General features: G+C 48.9%; 1 protein-coding gene across 2 annotated transcripts; it reads right to left on the bottom strand.

Moving 5' to 3' along the window:
• Nucleotides 1-1,074: 1,074 nt before the first annotated feature.
• KLF15 (KLF transcription factor 15) lies at nt 1,075-14,852 on the bottom strand. Of its 2 annotated transcripts, none has more exons than XM_069812148.1 (3): nt 14,751-14,852; nt 9,319-10,426; nt 1,075-3,127 (listed from the first exon to the last, which is right to left on the bottom strand). In XM_069812148.1, the coding sequence occupies exons 2-3, from the start codon at nt 10,359-10,361 to the stop codon at nt 2,959-2,961; spliced, it is 1,212 nt and encodes a 403-aa protein (XP_069668249.1). In that variant the 5' UTR covers nt 10,362-10,426; nt 14,751-14,852; the 3' UTR covers nt 1,075-2,958. The 2 variants fall into 2 exon arrangements, with proteins under 2 accessions (XP_069668249.1, XP_069668248.1); XM_069812147.1 differs by lacking the exon at nt 14,751-14,852 and adding an exon at nt 11,544-12,659.
• Between the last annotated feature and the right edge of the window lie 3,665 nt (nt 14,853-18,517).

Genomic DNA, 18,517 nt, shown 5'->3' with positions numbered 1-18,517 from the left:
TCGGTCCTCTTGCCAGACTCATAGGGATTCTCTGGGAAAAATAACCGGGGGTCTGGAGAGCCCTGGCTCATCAGCTGGCGTTTTGTGGTGGCTGTTCTTCAGGGAAAGACTTTAATCCCGAAGTGCCCATTAGTCTCAGAGTGATTCTTGCTGGGAGAAGATCTGGACCCACTGCACCATTGCTCCCATGGAGACTCGGAAGTGATTTTAACACCAGTAACGTTGCTGGTTTCTTCTTCCAGTGGAGGCCAAGCAATCAAAAGCACAGTGCAAGAGATGTCCCAGCTTGCAGATCACAAGAGCATCACGTTCATGCCCCTGTTGTTACGAATGGGAAGCAATGGTTGTTGCAGAACAGGGCATCTTCTCCTCAGGCCTGAGGCGTGCTTTGTACCACAGATCCTTCACATCACTCTTTCGGACGTGGGATTTACAGAAGAGCCAACTGAAGCGCCTTGGCACCAAGACCTCCGCCGTGCCGAGCCTTTCTTTCGCAATCTAATCTTGTGACTACCAGTCTTAATGCTTGTTCCTTCCATCCAAGGATCACATAAACATAAATTAAGTCCCACAGTATCACTATGATGCATTATTATCCCCACTTTACAAGAAAGGGAACTGCGGCACATGGCAATTGAGTCTTTTGTCCTGGGTCACACAGTGAGTCACCGTCACAGCCTCAAGCAGACTCTGAAGCCCTTCCTCCTCCACACTAACCACTAGAGCTTGAATTTCCTCAAAACCTCCTTGCTCTAATTTACTAACCACCGTTTTACTGCAGCTGCAGACCTGTTCCACAGCAGTCAGAAACCACAGAAGGCATTCGGGTCCCAGTGCGGCTGCCAGGCAAGGCGTGACGGCTCCGGCGAAGGGAGAGCTGAAGTATCTCGTGCCTCCCAAGAACTTTCTGAGATGAGAAAAACTTCTGAAGACAATTTCAGATCTGTTCCATCATCTCCCTGTTACCCAGCACCTGAAAAGTTACATCCAGGTGAATCAAAATTTCAAGCGCTATTGTCCTGATTACAGAGCTGGCTACAAAGGAAACTAATGAATAATAATTTCAAGAAGGGATTTAAAATTTTCATTTTCATTTTATTGTCAAAGTAAATATATTTTTATGAAGAACAAAAGAAAATATACAGAATTGTAACTTATGTACACTGGCTTTATAGGTATTTTTGTTTCCAATTTACACAAATTTTGATACGTTATTAAAAGATATTTTATATAGATATGCATCTATGTACAGTTTTATTTACATACATTCATAGGATGTGATATAAACCAGTCAACAGATGATAGTTCATTTATATTAATTTCTAGAGGACAAAAGGAATGCATTCGCTTTATCTAGACCTGTTGTTCTTGCACAGCGTGGGCTCCTGCTCTGCCTAGCGCTAGAATCGCAGTTTCCCATTTCCCATTTTGCCAACAAAAAGACAAACAGATGCCGTCTGCGAATGGAAAGGAAATGCAACATCCATTATAAAATCGTTCCTAATTACTGAATTCTATTTTCTTCTAAAGCTTCTTACAATTGCCAGAGTTCAAAAGGAAAAACAAAACGAGAAGAAACACAAACAAAATCACTTGCCTGCTACCATCTGATTATTTGTTTAAATTCCCTTCTTAGCCAGCTACCACACAAATTTGTTTCTTTTGGCTACTGTTCTCACCCATTCGCCCACCCCAGCTGCACGGAGCTCTGACACAGCTGTCAGTAAGGAGAGGATCAGCACTGAAGATCACCCTCGGACAGAAGATCTCACAGTGCTGTCCCACCAGGCCACGATGCCTCCCACCCTCCCCTGGGTACAGCTACAACCTACAAGACGCTGCCGGCCAGCGGACGAACAGAGGAGACTTGGCTCCAACCAGCCAGGCGTTGACTCGCGGTGGGTGCTCGGTGCTCACCAGGACCACCGGGCGTCTCCTGGGCTGGCGCTTGGGTTTCTCCCCCAGGATCACACAAGAGGACAGGAGCAGAGACAGAACAGAGCTCAGCCGTTCTCACAAACGGCTTCTTGCTGCTTTACGTGCCGGACAACAGCTCTTCGGCTAAAGACGGTGGACGCTGCAAACCAGAGTCAAAGGAAAGCAGCGTTTCCTTCGACGCATGGGCACCCTTTCACCCCCGCGGCAGCACGGGACAGGAGAAGCATGCACAGAAGTACGCGCTCAGCCACACCAAAAGGCTCCACTCCAAGCCATTTCATCCAGCCTGAACTTCCGGGTTTGCTTGGGGTACGCCTTTGCTTAAATATATATTTATATGTATGTATGAATATATATACATAAATATTTATATATAGCCCCAGCCAAGGGAAAGGTAAATGTGAGCCGGAGAAATCAGAGGTGCGGAGGCGCATTCCAGCGCTCTCCATGCCTTGCCTCCCCCTGTCCCTGACTCCCACTGTTCCTCCTCCTATGGCCAGCCCCTACAAATCCTTGGCTCAGGCGACCCAAAAACAAAGGAGTTGTTTTCATTTCAAAAGGACTTTGCTGTTTCCAAACTGGACAAATAGAGCAGCTTAATAAAAACTCACAATGAATGGCCTGTACATGAGCAAAGCCCTCAGGAATGCCAGGGCTATAATTAACTAGCAGCAAGCAACTCTTACATTTTCCTGTGCAGCAGAAAACAGCTAAAAATAAAACACTGTAATTTTCAAAAGAAGCAGCAGCAAAGGAGGGAAAGATAGAAGGAAAGGAAAATAACATACTTAAAAAAAAAAAAAAAGACAATAAGGAAGAAGCATCCCCCTCCCTTGACCCAAAAAGAGCTTCATTCTCAAATCATCTTTAAAGGACATAGGATACTCAGACATGGTGGTATCAGGTAACAGCATTGACTGTTCTGTGGAGACAAATAAATTATCACTAGAAATATAGTGAGCAAAGTGCTGTCATCGGCTGTTGTAGGATGGCTGGGCGGGAAGGGGAAAGCGGGACCAATCAGTTCACGGAGCGGACGGAGCGGTTGCTTCGTGGGAACCGATGCACCTTGACATGTTTGGACAAGTGGTCACTTCGAGCAAACTTCTTCTCACAGACAGGACACTGATAGGGTTTCACCCCCGAGTGGGAGCGCCTGTGCCGGGACAGCTCATCTGACCTGGAGAACCTGCAAGAGAAGGGAAGCCTTTTCAGGTAAATGGGCTTTTACATTGCCAAGTCTCTCACAGTGGAAAAAAATGTCCCCTCAGACCACTGGGAGACTCCACTTGCGGCAAAGCCCAAATGCGCAAACGGAAAGAGACACACAACAGGGCCGGTCTGGTCCCAACTGGCAGCCAGCAGCAGTGATGGAAACACACAGTAATCAACCTCATCCCACGTCAACTCTGGACTCAGAGCAATGCATGGAGGCAACATTTGTATGAACCTGGCCCTAAACCCAATAACATGGGTACAACTCAACTAGAACAGCTCTTGATCCCTCTGCCAGTCCCCTTCAAAGCCTGTCCCACAACCTCTCTCCTGCAAATCCAAGCACGGACCATTCTCAAGCAGAAATAACAACCAACGTCCCGCAGGTGAGGTCTGCTCCAAGCTCCCACTGACACGAGCACAACAGACATCCAGTAATTGCGCCTAGTTTGAGATGGACCCCAGATAACAGCCAGACATAGCTACCCAGAAACTACTTGGCTTACCAAATCCAGCTGAAAAATTGGCTTTAGCCTGCAGGAGCATGTACAAAATAAAGACTCATTAACATCTCAGTACCAGAGATGCTCAACATGGTAACAGCTGAAATGCAGGTGGGCCCCAATGGCCATTAGCATAGTTACTTCATGGGTAAATTGAAATCAAGATTAAGCCTTTAATTACTAAAATTGTCTCCCAGAGTCATTTCAATTTTAGATATTTCCCACCTTCCATCTCCACAGAAAAATCCCCAAACAGCCACTGTGAATCCCCCAGGCTTTATTGAACTCAAATTAGCTAATCCTTTGGTCTTAACAGTGGGGCTGGCTCTATTTCCAGCTTGGACCTGACTGGGAGCCACAGGGTTAATTAATAATGTCACACTAAAACAGCCCTGTCCAGATGGGTACAAAAAATTTGCTGCCTGACAAAGGGCAATTAAGTGTTTTGTTGCCAGAGCAGTAACAAAGAGTGGCACAGAAAGAGAGCTTGCAAGAAATGGTATCAGCTGTTTATTTACAATAAATAAATGAAGTCATGGGCGCTAGCTGAATAAATCGGGGAAAGAACATGTAGAAAAATGTGCCCTTCTGGAGCAAAATATCACATCACCAACAGAGTGAATACGCTATTTTTATGAAAGGGGGAAAACAGGACCGCTGGGCTCCTATGAAAAAGTCCTTCATGGAAGAAAAACAATTTTCCACATAAATGTTTTAATTAGCTCTGATCTCCCGCCACCAGTTGAGGAATAGGGTGTAGGCACTGGGAAAGCTGGGAATGGTTTCCTCAGTTCCTGCAGCTCTTCAGTCCGGTGATGCTACCCAGTGAGCGTTCTGCAGCCAGCGCAAAGCAGATGCAGGTGCAGATACTCGCCATAGCTAAGACACGGAGTGGACACATCTCTCCCAGGACAGTTCCTTCACGTGTTCTCTTGCTTTTCTGCCTTGTCCTTGCTTTGGTATCCCCATGGTGAAAGACTCAAATTCACCATTAAGAGCAATAGGCAGATGCCCTAATGGAGCCATCAATCTGTTCCTCACCTGGGACGCGTCTTCTTCATAAAGGCTACAACAGGGCTTTCTCTTTGGCCCTAGTACCTGCACTTTTGCTTTCTCTAGCAACCCTGCTCCTTCCAAAACCACAGTCTGGACCTGGGAGCAACAGGGCCAGGGATTTCTCCCGAGTCCTTAGCAGTAAGCTAGTCCCAGTGCCACATCCCTGGAGGGATGCTCTATGGATGAGTGGGACTAAGCATCTTTCTGGAGAGGGCGGGATGTTGCCTGTGTAGACTGCCTCAGCAGGCCTCAGCGCTGGACAAGGAATGGACCCGTTGCCAGCGGTGGCAACCACGTCCAGGAAAAAGAGGTAGCAGAGAGGGAAAAGCACATTTGCAAAGAGCCATGCTCTTACATACAGGCTTGCCACTCAAAGAAGGAGTAAAACGAGATGTGGCCAGGTTGCCTTGTCCCATGACCTTGGCCATTAAGGTCACCATCTGCACCAGAAGTGCAGTAGCACATAGCTAATCCTTCACAAGAGCTCCACAAGTGCATTTCGATAGGGATTGCATGGATGGTGGGGGAGAAAGAGGTGCACATCAGGAACGAGCAGCTCTACTCATACCCTGGGAGCTCAGATGAGTTCATCCGATAAAAATACACTCTGCCTCATAACGATGTCCTTAGCTGAAGAGGCAGGAATGTTGCAATACTGTTCCCCAGCAGTCACGGAAAGATCAACTTACAGAGCCCACAGAAATAAACCTCGAGCTGTCAGTGTGTTTACAAAAAAACAACGCAAAGGCTGGGACAAGGAATCCGGGATGATCTGGTGGCCTGGCTCTGCACTGAACTGATATTTGCAGCACGTTCTGGCACTGAGATCACCCCAAGAAAACTGCAAATAATCCCCAGTGGAATGCCAAATTCAAACAAAAACAAGGTACCCCCAAGGAACACCTCACTATCCAAAGTCACTGCCATTTCCAGAAGGATTCCTCCTTCAACAGAAAGGTGGAGGGATTTGGGCAATCCCACAGCAACTAGAAGAGTCTCCTTCATCCTTCTGTCTGGTGGGACCCCAAAGGACTTGTAACTGCATCTCCCTTGGAGACAAATCCTAGAGCTCCCTGATATGTAGGATGTCCCATGTCTCCCGGCCAAATGACGACATCGCTCCGTGGCTCACAGGGCAAGAAAGGTCGACAGCTTCAGCCTAGTACTCCATGGTCCCTACCACGGCCACCAGCCATTGAGACTGACCCAGGCTGTACCTCTCCTCCGCAATGGAGGGGAGGCTCTGGATTCATCCTGCCCATCCCCAAACACAGCTACAGTAAACCAGCGCTCCTCCTGCGCACCTGCAAACCCCTTTGCACAGCACCAGCAAAAAAGGCCACCGTGAGATGCCTGCCCTGACCTGTCCCACGCATGGTCCTCCCCACGCTCACCTGGTCCCATACACGCTCCCAGCCACGCACATTACGAGCCTTTAAATTCTTCCTTCCAAAGCAGGCAGAGCTTGCATTGCGCACTGTCACCCGCAGAGCTGGCTGCGGGGAAGCGCCTCCAGCCCAACGACACGGCAGGGCATTTAAACGCGATTGCCTAATCCCCCGGGCCTTACAACTGCAGCTTTGTACGCTGCTGCGCCAAGGGAGGGAAAGGAAGAGCTTCTCTTGCTCCATGCCACAACTCAGCTACTGGGGACAGGCCCACGCCGCAGCTCAGCTTTTTGGTCGGGGCCGTCTCAGGAGCAGCGCTAACCAGAGGCTGCCGTGTGCCAAAGGCATAAGCTGGCATGACACGGATCAGCGCGCTGACCGGTACAGCGGGGTATCGAACGCAACGGGTCACCGGCCACTTATGAACACCTCTCTGCAGCCTGCCGAAAACAGCCCTTGCCCCGTGCCAAGGAAGGGCGCAAGCAAGCAGGGTTCAGTCTCCTCTAGGGAGGTGCTCGGGGCTCTCCAGCTGTCCTGGGGCTTAGCAAAAGGGTTTGCTGTGTGCGCACCCCTACCTAGGTGCATTTAAAGCATGCAACTTCACCATAGCAGGGCTGCCCAGAAAGCTGGGGAAGCTTTAATACCCCACAGCTCAGCCACTTTGTGCTAGGCAACACTTTGTTTTGTTTGTGAAATTACTATCTTCAGTGAGGTCAGATCTTAAGCGTCTTCGGTGAAAAAATAAATACGCAAGCTCAAGAACGCAGCGAAAGGAGGGGGAAAACAGAGCCCAGCAATGTTTTAGTGCTTAAAATCATTTGAGATCATATAAAACCAGGAGCAAACAGAGAGTCCAGATGCATTTGACTTAAGTCACGTGAGATCACAGCTCTCACTGGAAAAGGTAAACATGCTTTATTGATGAAAGGGGACTGAGTAATTCAGTGCTCAATTGGGTATGGTCTTTGATGTGGGAGCAGTGCATAGGGGATGTGCAGGAATCTCAGGCCAGAGCTAAGGCTTGCTGTGAGCACAGGAAGCAGCTCCCCAAGCGCTGCCTCTCCTGCTGGCTATAAGCCTCCCCCCTAGAGCAGAGCCCTTCCAAAGTTTGGGGGTGTTGGGGACTGGGGAACCAGCCTGGGCTGTGAAATGCAACAAGACAAACAGCAATAGAGAGTTTGAAAAGCCCTTCCGGAAGCTCTTGGTGGACAAGACACGTGTTCCTCGTAGCTAAGGTGATTAATTTCTCATCCCTGTTGGGTTCCTCATCTTTAAAAAGTTGTGGCTGGCTGAGAGTGAAAGTTCAGGGTGCTCCTGGTTGTGGGACCTGCACTTCTCTTGGCCCACCTTACACCTGCATCCTGCTTTTGATCCACACCCTTCACTGTAACTCTGGGAGAAGGCAGGCACCCCGGTGTACATTCAATCTCCATCCCTTATCACTTAATATTTTTCCTAAATGTTCCCCTTGGTTTTGCAGCCTGGGAAACACCAGCTCTGTAATAAGCCAGAACTGGAGAAGGTCACCCACAGGCAACACTTCAGGCTCCTGATCTTGAGCCACAAAAGTCACTGGGAGCGTTGGTATAAATCTCAGCATGGATCAGACAAACCCTCATGTGCCACAAGCATTTGTCGCAAAAATGAGTTTTGCTCACATCCCAGCGCAAGGAAAGCCAACATGACACCCACAGCCACATTCACAGGCAGGAGGCACATCTGCTGCCTGTGCGCACGTACTCTGGCAACCAAACAAAAAGGAGCGAGTGCCTCTCCTGCAGGTCAGGAGCAAACCAGCCTGCGGCTTATGGGACCAATCAGCTAAATAACACAGCTTTAATTTCAGTGCATCCTCAGCAGCAAGCCACTGAGCCCAGCTCATGAAAAGTGCCACCAGGACAAAAGGAAAGAAAATCACCACCAGTCTGTAGAGCCACCATAAACTGAAACCAGAAAGAAAACCACCAAAGAAATTAGTTACGTTGATCTCCTCAGTCCTTCCGAGACACAAGCTTCAAACTGGTCCAGTTGGGGAGCAGAGGATTCAGCCCCATTCTGACCTTTTCCCTCAAGCCAATCCAGCCATCTCTAACTGCTGCATGTCTCACATACTTGCATTTTTACACAACCCTCTCCTGTTACTTTTTACCTCATCTGTTCCCCATGATCACAACCCATTTCCTCATTAGACATTGCTCGCTGAAGCTCTGTGAGATATTCTTTGAAAGAAATAACAGTTTAATTTAATACAAAGGAGTGAAGACTTTGTTTTCTCCCATCATAATTTGTGGTGCTGTATATTAACACTTGCCAGCAGGCATGCTAGTAATACAGCTATTTGGAAAGAGGGAGGAAGGCTTCCATCAAAGTTTCCTTAAAAGAAAAAGTTGATTTTTTTAAACAAAGTTTTAATTTTTCAACTAGTATTAAAAAAACCAAACAACTTAAAAAAACACGCGAGAGAGATCCTCTGCAAAATGTTTTGTTCAGTCAAACCTGCAATCTTTCATTCAAGCAATGCTTAACTCCACCTCAGCCTTCTGGTTATGTTGTTACATCTGACAGCCTTTTGCAACTTTGAGTGGCACCCACACATTTTTCTGAATCAACGCAGAGAATAAAACCCAGAGCATGCCGGAGCGTCACTGCCAGCATTTCCAGAAGGAGTGGGATGGAGTGCATTTTCTATGAAACTGCACAGCATACTGCTGCTCTTAACCACATTCGCTTATCACAGCCCTTCAGTGATCATGTTTATCCCCCTGCAGCTGGAGCCACATGCAGCCACACTCAGTGATTCTGCCCTAAACCATCCAGTTCACTCACAGCCCTCAGCTGGTACCAGCCAAGCATCTGCTGCAGCTGGTACCAGCCAAGCATCTGCTGCAGCTGGTGTGTTGCAACCAGACCGATGTATTGCCTGCAGTAACAAGCTTAATCTGACCCTCTTGGAATGAAATACAAATAACAACAGGCAACTTTTATTTTTTGTAAGACACTTAAACAGCTGGTGCCAGCAGGTGATGCTGTGCTATTTAATTATCAAAGCCCCTGGATTACCTAACAGGAAGAAAAGTCTTAATTCTCAAACCAACCAAACAAGTTTTGGGAACAGAAACAGTTTATAAATCAGAGTGCAAACCTACCTGCTCGGCAAGCTAGGTCAAGTGAGCAAAAAGGGGAAGGGGGATTGGACAGTGGTGCACCCCAATACTAACCTCCATCCACAACCCGGCCACGTGCATGCAAAAGGCTTTTCTCCCGTATGCCTCCTCAGGTGGGCTTTCAAATGGCTGCTTTTCGTGTACATCTTGGTACAACCAGGAAAAGAACATTTGTGCATTTTAATGAGTTCTGCTGCAGGGTTCTTTTGAAATTTCTGACCCATGATGATTCCTGTCTGACCCTGGATCATGCCTCCTGGCCCAATTGGCTTGGCGGCGATGGGGACAGGAGCAATGCGGACAAATTTAGAGGACAAGTTCAAATTGGACGACTGAACTATCTGAGGCACAAGGGCAAATGTCTGTCCTTGGATGTTGACTAGGAGCTGTGCAATTTTAATGTTCTCTTGTGCTGGTCCTTGGGAACTGGGACTTGTGTTGGACTCCTGTTTGATCTGTACAGGCTGAATTTGGAGCATAACCGGTATCCCATTCTCCAGGGACATTCCTCCATTTGAAGCTTGGCCACCTTCCGCCGAGCTGCTCAACTGTTCATTTTTACTCTCTTTTAAACTAGCGCTGGGTAACATATGGTCTTTTTGCTGTAGCGAAGCAACAGAAACTTGGCTGCAAGCTCTCAAGTCCTTGGTCTCGCTTTTAGGTCTTTCTTTGAGCTCCAACTCCATGTTCTCCTCCAGAAATTCCTCAATTTCCTCAAGCGTGGGCTGAAATGGTCCTGAGTCTTCCATATCCACGGCAAATTCAGGCAACCTAAAGTACTCCTCTTTCACTATTGGCTGAAGTCTCCTTTTGTCCCACCATGATGCAGCGGTGTTCCCCAAAGATGCCTGGGACAGTAAGTAGTCTAAGATACTGTCCTGACTTTCCGCACTGGACGTGCTTCCATAGCTGGAGCTGAGAACCTGGGAGTCAGGGCTGGAACAAGAACAAAAGCTGGACGAGTCGCTGTCATCTTCCGACAGGGGAGAGGGCAGCATTTGGTAGGACCTCACCCCTGCTGTCATGTCCCCAAAGTATCCAAGAGAAGATCTTGTAGATGAAAAGGATTCATCAGTAGGCAGCAAGTGATCCACCATTCCTGGGCGATCTCTTATGGATATCCCAACAGCATATACCAGGTGGTGAAAGTTCAGGTGAGAGCCTGAGTGTAGGAAAACAAAACAGCACCAGTCAGAAGTTGGTTTAATCATTTATCTCCAAGAACTTACAGCTCGCAAAGCTCACAGGAAAGTCCAAAGCATCCACTCTCACTGAGTATACATGCTGCTACACGCTTTGATATGTCTGTACCACCCCCTAAGGTCTGTCAGGGCCAAAGCATTTTGCAGGATTGCACCACGTATTTGCAAAAGAATTCTTTCAGAAATCATTTCCCAACTGTGTGCGCTCTAGATTTACAGCTCCCTTCCAGAATATTACTGGCAAGAGAAAATAAATTATGGGCTTTCACCTAACAGTGAAACCTAGAGCCAAAGAAGGGAATGGGGAGAAAAAATAAAGTGTTGAAATTTTTACCACCCCAAAAAACAAATGAAAAAAGTTTACTGCTGGTGGCCATAAAATGCAAATCCTTTCCTTATCTTGTAGCTTTCCACCAACCTTATTTTTAACTTCCTCAGTTCCACAAATATAGGCTAATCAGCATAATGCAAGGATCAATCTGTCAGGAGCCAAAAATATTTACTGTGCTTCAGCATTTACTAGGCGGATTTTCCCCTCCAGATGTAATGAATCAGTGTGCCAACGTCATCATCACCTGCACTGCCCTTAATAAGGCTGGCACTGCATTGAGCTAATTACCATGTCCTGGCAAGCCAGCTGGTGGCTGGTTTCACCTCATCACTCCATACTCCTCTCTCTCCGGGAGGTCGAGGTGATCTGAACCTCATGCCAGTTGCTAAACTGGGAGGGCTCGTACAGACCCCCGGCATCTCAATCTGCCGTGACCCACGGCGGGCAGCTGTGCTCCCAGTCTCCCCCCTCGGTGTTAAGGCAGCGAGCGGGCAGCATCCCGCAAGCTCCTACTCAGATGAGCCATAGTCCCGCTGCAACCCCACAGAGGCACGAGGGCAAAATCCATCCTTCCCAGCGCAGCCCACCGCAACGCTCACCGACAGTGGTGACCGTCCTGCGCGTTGCCAGTTAAGCCAAGCAAACTTCCTAGAAAGGTTTCTGGGGAGGGGAAGGCAGGAAGGGCATCTATGTATTTGTTTTCTTTTTTTTTTCCCCCCCCAGAGGAAAAAAAATAAATTGCTTACGGATGGAGACTATGCCTCTTAGAGAGCAAACGCAGAGACCTCCGGACGGAGCAAACAGTGGCCCTCAGTCATTCGCTCAAGGTGACTGATTGAAAACAGAGCTGTGTATGTGCATAATAAAACAACTCTTTCTGTGGAAGGTATGTGGACTGCAGAGATAGAAGTCATTTGATCAGCCTATGAGGTTTTGTGTGTGTGTGAATTAGGAGGCATGTGACCCAGCGCGAAGGAAATGCCAGTCAATCTTGTTACACGCTGTCATTTTCCACAGGCTCTGCTGCTGCGCTTCGGACGCTTTGCCATGAATAGTCAATAGCTCCCAGTTTTGTGCAGGGAACGGAATGGTTGTTACTGTTATTATTGCAGAGCATCCTTGCTGCCCAATCTCCAAAATTTGCCCTGTCTTTGCCTTCTCTGGAGAAAAATAAAAAGACGTCTATGTGCTCAGCGCTGCAGTGAACGCAGAGTGAGATATTTTACACAACACCCTTAAAGAGCTCCATCCCATTGGCAGCAGCTATTAATATTTCAGAGGAAACGGGGAAAAAAAATGTATTTCTTAAAGATACAGCTTCCTCCTCCATACGCACATGGAGGAAGTAGGGGAGGTTGAAAGAAAGACTTAAAAGTAAGATTGCACATTTTCCTGGTATGCACAGCCTGTCAGTCAGCTATGCCTCCGAACCGATAATGAAATACCCACATGTGCCGAACACGAGGAAGTTCAAACAGAGGTTAGTGGCTCTGTTTTGTGACCTTAGCCTATAATCATTTCTTATAGTAAAAGCGAAGAGACAGAAGAGCTGAACTATTTCTAAGACACCGGACTTTTTTTTGTTTTAAATCTCTGCATTGATGGAAAGTTCCTCCAGCAGAAGTCCCAGAGCTGAGCTATTCCCAGTTTTGAAACAGAAAACACAATCTGCTTCCAAGAAGTTTGTATGGCTTCCAGTAAGAATTTACCCAAATAGCTTGTTTCTATCTTGCACCAAAACCCAGTGACTGCCTTGTGAAATGTGGGGCAGAAAGGAGGACTTGCCCTCAGATGGTTTCTGATCCTCCCTCCCATGTCTGCATTGTTCCAGCTTGAACTTCTGAAGAACGGTGCTGTGAGTGAAATCTGGACTGCAACATGGTTTTTTTCTAAGAAAAGCTGGCGTGCTCCACATGCGGGGAAAGACCAAAAGTGGCTAGTGAAGTTCTTTTTTAAAAAAAAAAAAAAGTTCAAGTTTTGTTTAAATGCCTGTGAGAACTAGGAAGCCACATATCAAAATATCCATATATTTCACTGGGAATAGAACTAAACCCTAACTTGAATAAGAGCTTAAAGGAGGGGAAAAAAAAACCCAACAAACCCCTAGCAGCTGCTGTGAGAAACATACCTCAGCAGAAAACAGCCAGCACACTTATTTCCCCATCTCTTTTGACAAGGAGCAATGTCACTTGGTGTAATGAGAGTCATTTTAAGAAGAGAGGGGACTGACTGTCAGAGGCAAATAGATCCAGGCACATTACGGGCCAGAGTACTTTCTGTGCACTCTCAAAACTTGCAGAACAGCCAAGAAGATTTTGGGGAATGCCTGGAATGCAGGATCGGGCCCGGGCCATATTTTATCCTAAAGGACAGAGTAACAACCAAAAGGCTTTCATCCCTACTTTGCCTGAAGACACAGCCAAAACCAGAAGATTAAAAAACAAAACAAAAAGCCACGGCTGCACAAGCTATGAAAACTAACGATGCTGTTTACATAAAGCACTTTCATCTCTAGGAGCCCTGAAAACACATTAGAAATGTAAGCATTTATAGAGGGACCTCAGTGCCTGAGCCACTGAAAACCAGCCACTTCTGGAGTGAAATACAGCAGCTGTTCAACAGCACACAGCAGCACGACCGTCTCCAACTTTTAAGAGTTCCCTGGATTGTTATGATGTCCTTTCTGCCAGAAACATGTTGTTCTGTTTAAAACCTGTCCATCTAATCACCAGCTTAAAAAAAAAAAAAAAGAAAAAAAAAACCCCAAAACAGAGAAGGCATATTCTGACTCAGAGTAACATTAAAACATTAAGTACCGGGAACTTGCTGGAACATGGGGACATATTTCCCAGCCTGTCATTTCTGGATGGTCAGTCCAGTGCAACTGATCGCACAGCGGTACATGGGTTCAGATACACTGACAGATATTTCCTATGTATATACTGCTACAGCTTTTTCTAGTTTAGGATTAATCTCTTTAGGGTTTTCTCTTGTTCCCTAGAAAATTTTAAATCTGTTCAGGCTGACTCCTGCTCCACAGACAGAGCCATAAACCAGGCCCAGCATTTCCAAGAAATTAACCTAGAAATGCGGGGGGGGGGGGGGGGGGGGGACGAACACCTAGAAAAATATATATAATAATAAAAAAAAAAAGCAGCCAAAAGGAAACCCATTTGCTCTCATCCCTTCTGCAAGGGGGCTGCACTGCTGCCCGGACCGGGGGGGGGAAGGAGGGGGGTTGTTTAGCGTCTCCCCGTTTGTTTTTTTTGTTCCCAAACCCACCACCTCCGGGAAGCTGCAGAAACGTTCCCAAAGCCTTATTTTCTGGAAACAGCCCCCCCTCCACCGCCAAACTTTGGTCTTCTACAAGAGGAAGCACTTTAGCTGCAGCGGGCGCTGGCGGCGACCCCCCCCGGGCTGACCGAAATAACGCGCGGTATGAGCCGCCCGGGCAGGGAAAGAAAAAAAAAACCAAAACCAATTCCCCCCCCCCAGCACAAACACAGCCGGGTTTCCACGGCTGCAAAGCGTTCGCTTGTTTGGTTTTTGGTTGGGGGGGTGGTGGTGTGTGTTTTGTTTTTTTTTAAATTATTCTTTATTTTAATTGTCTTCTTGCTTCCTTCATCCCTTTTCAGGAGGCTTTAGGGGCCCGAGCTCGCCCCCCCCCCCCCCCCGCCTGTCACACCACGACACACAGCTCCAGCCAAAAAACAGCCCCCCCCCCCCCCGCCCGCAGCCCGGCACCCCCCTGCTGCACCGCGCGGGGGGGGGGCGTGTGAGGGGATTTAACCTTCCACCCCCCCCGCGACCGCGCAGCAGCGGCACAAACACCACCAGCCCCCCCTCAAATCCCCCCCCCCCCCGGGTCCCGGTGCTGCGGCAGCCGGGTGCGGGGGGCACCGCCGGCGGGACGCGCACCCGCGCAAACCTCCGCGCCCCGCGCACCCCCTTACCTGAACTCCTCTGCGAGCCGGGGACGGGGGGGGGGGGTGTGTGCGGGGACGGGGGGGGAAATGCCAAAAACGCTCAGAAGAACGCGCAAACAACAGCGAAAACAAAACAGAAAAACCCACCCCAATCGCACAAAAAAAAAAACCGGAACAAAAAGCCAAACGGCAAAAAAAGCCAACGCACGGGGAATAAAACCCGCAAAACAACCCACCACCGCGCCGAAGACACCCCCCCACCCCCCCCCTTTTCCCGAGAACCAGCGGGAGCCCCGGCGCTGAAGCCGGGCAGCGCGGAGCGGCGGCAGAGCGGGCGCAGCTCCCCCGGGAGGCGGCTGCGCGGCTGCGGAGCGCGGCCCCGCTCCCGTAGTACTATATCCCCCCTCACATGACGGCCGACCGGCGGCGGCGGCGGGGGGGGGGGGAGGCCCGGGAGAGGCTCGACCGCGTCCGTCCTCCCCATTGGGCCCCCGCCGCGGCGGGGGCCGGCCCGGCACCGACCTCAATGGGAGCCGCGGCACCGCCCGGCCCGGCCCCCCCCCCCTCCCCCGGGGGCGGGGAACCCGGCAGGGTCTAGGACGTGGGCGAGCCCCCGGGGGGGGGGGGGGTCCTGCGGGAAGGAGCCGGGACCGGAGGGCGAGCCCCCCCCGGGAAGCCCGCGGAGGGGCTGCGGGGTCCTGGGAGTGAAGCGGGCGAGGGGCTCCCGGCGGTGAGGGGGTCGCTGGGGGGGGGCGCTGCACCCCCTCACGCTCCCCTGCCCCTTTCCCGCCCGGCCGCTGGAGCGCGGGGGGGTGATTTCCAGCGTGCGGGAAAGCACTGGGGTCGGGGGTCCCCCCCCAGTGTTATTACAGCCACTTCTAGGCTTTCATATGGCTACACATACTGATTTGTTTACGTATATACACACACGCTCTCGGCATGGAGCAGGATCCGCGTTTAACCCCTGCAGAGGGGAAGCCCGGCTGAGGAAGCTCGCAGGCTGCCGGCTGCAGCAGCAGGCAGTTTTTCCGCTCAACCGGTGGTTCTTCAAATTTTTCGCATCCTTGGGAAGGTGCAGCCTGGGGTACCAGAACGCAGGCGTGGGACAGCAGGTCCGCGCACCTTTTCGAGGGCTACGTGGGACGGAGCACCATCCCTCCTCGCCCACTGCAGGACTGTGGGCCCCGCTGTCCTGCAGGAAAAGTGAAGCGTTACCCTCTCGTCTTGTGACTTTACGGGGAAACTGAGGCACAGAGGCTTGAACCAAACATCTGTGGCAGAGCCAAGCCGCAGTATCTTCTCTTCTCAACTCCAGCTCAATGCCTTAAACCGGCAAAAACCTCCTCCGCCTGCATTGCTTCAGAATTGCCAGTAACACGTTTCACAGTTTGGCAAACGTAAACCGGTCTCTTCCCAAGAGGACGTTCAGCCTCGACAAGTCACGGCAGCCGTGGCCCAGCCAGCAGCAGCGCAGAGGTGACCCCACGGGTGCTGCCTCACCCCCGTGGGTGTCACCAAAGGACCCGGGGGTGCTCCGGGCTCTGCTCTCATGCACAGACCTCGCTCTTCCTCTCCACGTTATCTCAATGAATAATGCATAAATACACGCTCATCAGATTCCTAGATACTATATTTATATAAATACATCAGGGCCAAATTCTGCATTAGTGTAACTTCACTGATGTAAAAAGCATTACATTGGTAAAAACGCTGGTCTTAAGTATTTTTGCCCAAAATAGATTTTTGGCAAACCTTGCTTTACTGTTTTCTCTCAATTAAAAACCCTTTGTTCCCCAAGTAGGTGAAGTTTAGCTTGACGCAATGCAAAGCACATGAGATGTAGATACAGCTAAAATCCCAAGCCCTCAAGACTGGACTTAAAAGGAATTTGAATTGTCGGCTGTACAGATATGAAATTCCCTTATGATTACCGTTTATTACCATGAAAACAACCAAAATTTAGCATCTTAATTTTATTATTATAACCTATGTATGCATTGGGACACATTAGACGTTTCTCTAAATTTTGTTTTTTCCATGTGCAAAAGACAATTTCTTTATATTTTAGTTACAGTAGTTCCCAGCTTTCTCTAAATTGCTGGAGGGGTAGTGAAATACCATATTTACCTTACGTGGAAATAAAATGGTGTGTGTCTCAGTTCCGCTTCTCAAGTTTCATCCATTTCACTAGGCCCACAACCCTTCCACTCCCCTAAAAGTACCACTCACAGCTGGGTGCGTTGCCCACTACACAGCTACCGAACTGCGCCGTTAGCTGTTGCTGAAGCTAGCGATACGAAGGTGAGATGTTTTCAGTGGGCTCAAGCAGATCCGAACACGTGCTGCTGCCGGAGGAGATGCCCAGCCATTTTCCCTTGTGCCGGCACCAGCCCTTGTGCGGCTGCGCGCTGCGATGGAGCAGGGATCCGATGCTTTTTCGCATCTGAAGAACCTTACAGAGCATCTTACCAATATAAGGCAACAGTGGTCACTGGGAGGTGAAATGCAATGGAAACAATCAGGCAAGTGTAACTAAGGCTTCTGTATTTCTCCCTGAGATTTCCCTGGAAAAAAATATTAAAAACGCAGGCAGGCAGCGCACAGTGCCTGGGAAGCGAATGCAGAGCATCCGGGAATAACCCCTGACCAGAGCTCACTCACGCACTATGTGACAAGTTCTGGATGCATCAAATTTTTTGCGTCTGTCCAGATCCCCTTTGCCGTGCACATAGGATCAGCTGCACTCGGAAACTTCAGCAAAGCCCTTCTGCATATGTTCAGTGACTGCACCTGAGGCATTTCTGGGTGTCCAGCACTCTTGTAGAAATTACTGCCCTGACCAGGCTATTGGACATCAGGACACCCTGGACAAATATCCAAAGTCCTCTTTTTCTGCCCAGACAAAACTTCTAGACAGAGACAAACAACACATTAAAAACAAACAAACAGGATATACGATAGCACAAGTTCTGATCTCTTATTTCAGCACAAACCCGTCATTGTACAACAGAGAATAATGAGAAAAAAAGCAAAAGTCACTGTCACTTGGAGCCCCGATCTGGGGCTGTCCTTGGTGAAACGTGTTCACAGCTTCATCCTCTACGGCACCTTTTCTGAGCAGAGATTTTATCTGAGAAATTTTCTTTCCCAGGGTGATCACATTGTTTTACCCATGAGGCTGCGGGGAGGGAGGGCCTCGGGTTTTGGGGTCCACAGGCACACTTTGGGGCTTAAACCCAAAATCGAGAATTACAAGCTACAGTGGCAGGTGCCAGCCTCTGGGCTGACTCAGCCACTTCTCCATCCCTCTGTGATATCTGAATGCACTTCTCAAGCTGTGAACTGATTTACTGCTTAATTCTTCAGAGCTCCGTGACAGTGAAAGCAAATTGACACACATCTAAGTTTTGCTCAAGGTTTTGGAAACAGTAGGAACCTTTGTTAACAGCAGGAGAAATGCACAGATCTAGACAAATATGATGACTTCCGATCACTTTTGGCTGCCAACTTTTCATGAGAACCAGGAATGACTGTTGGGCTGGGACAGGCTTTTGGGGATGAGTTTTTGTGCTGTCGTGACCGATGTCTTGTTTCAGCATCCTTCATTTGGTACTGCAGCAAAACTGAGCCCCTGCTCCCTGCTATGAAATACATTTGTCTTTTCCCCTGCCCCATCCTTTTTTGCGCATTGCTAAGAGATTTCCTTCCTTCTGTTCATCTCTTCACAAAGTCCTTTTAAAATCTATTATTACCTCTGTCCCTTGATCTTGCTCGGGGATTTTCCATTCTCTCTT

The sequence above is a fragment of the Haliaeetus albicilla genome, chromosome 24 (assembly GCF_947461875.1).
Source record: "Haliaeetus albicilla chromosome 24, bHalAlb1.1, whole genome shotgun sequence".
NCBI lineage: Eukaryota > Metazoa > Chordata > Aves > Accipitriformes > Accipitridae > Haliaeetus > Haliaeetus albicilla.
Note: the sequence above shows the minus strand (reverse complement) of the source record. Positions and strands in the feature narration are given on the sequence as shown.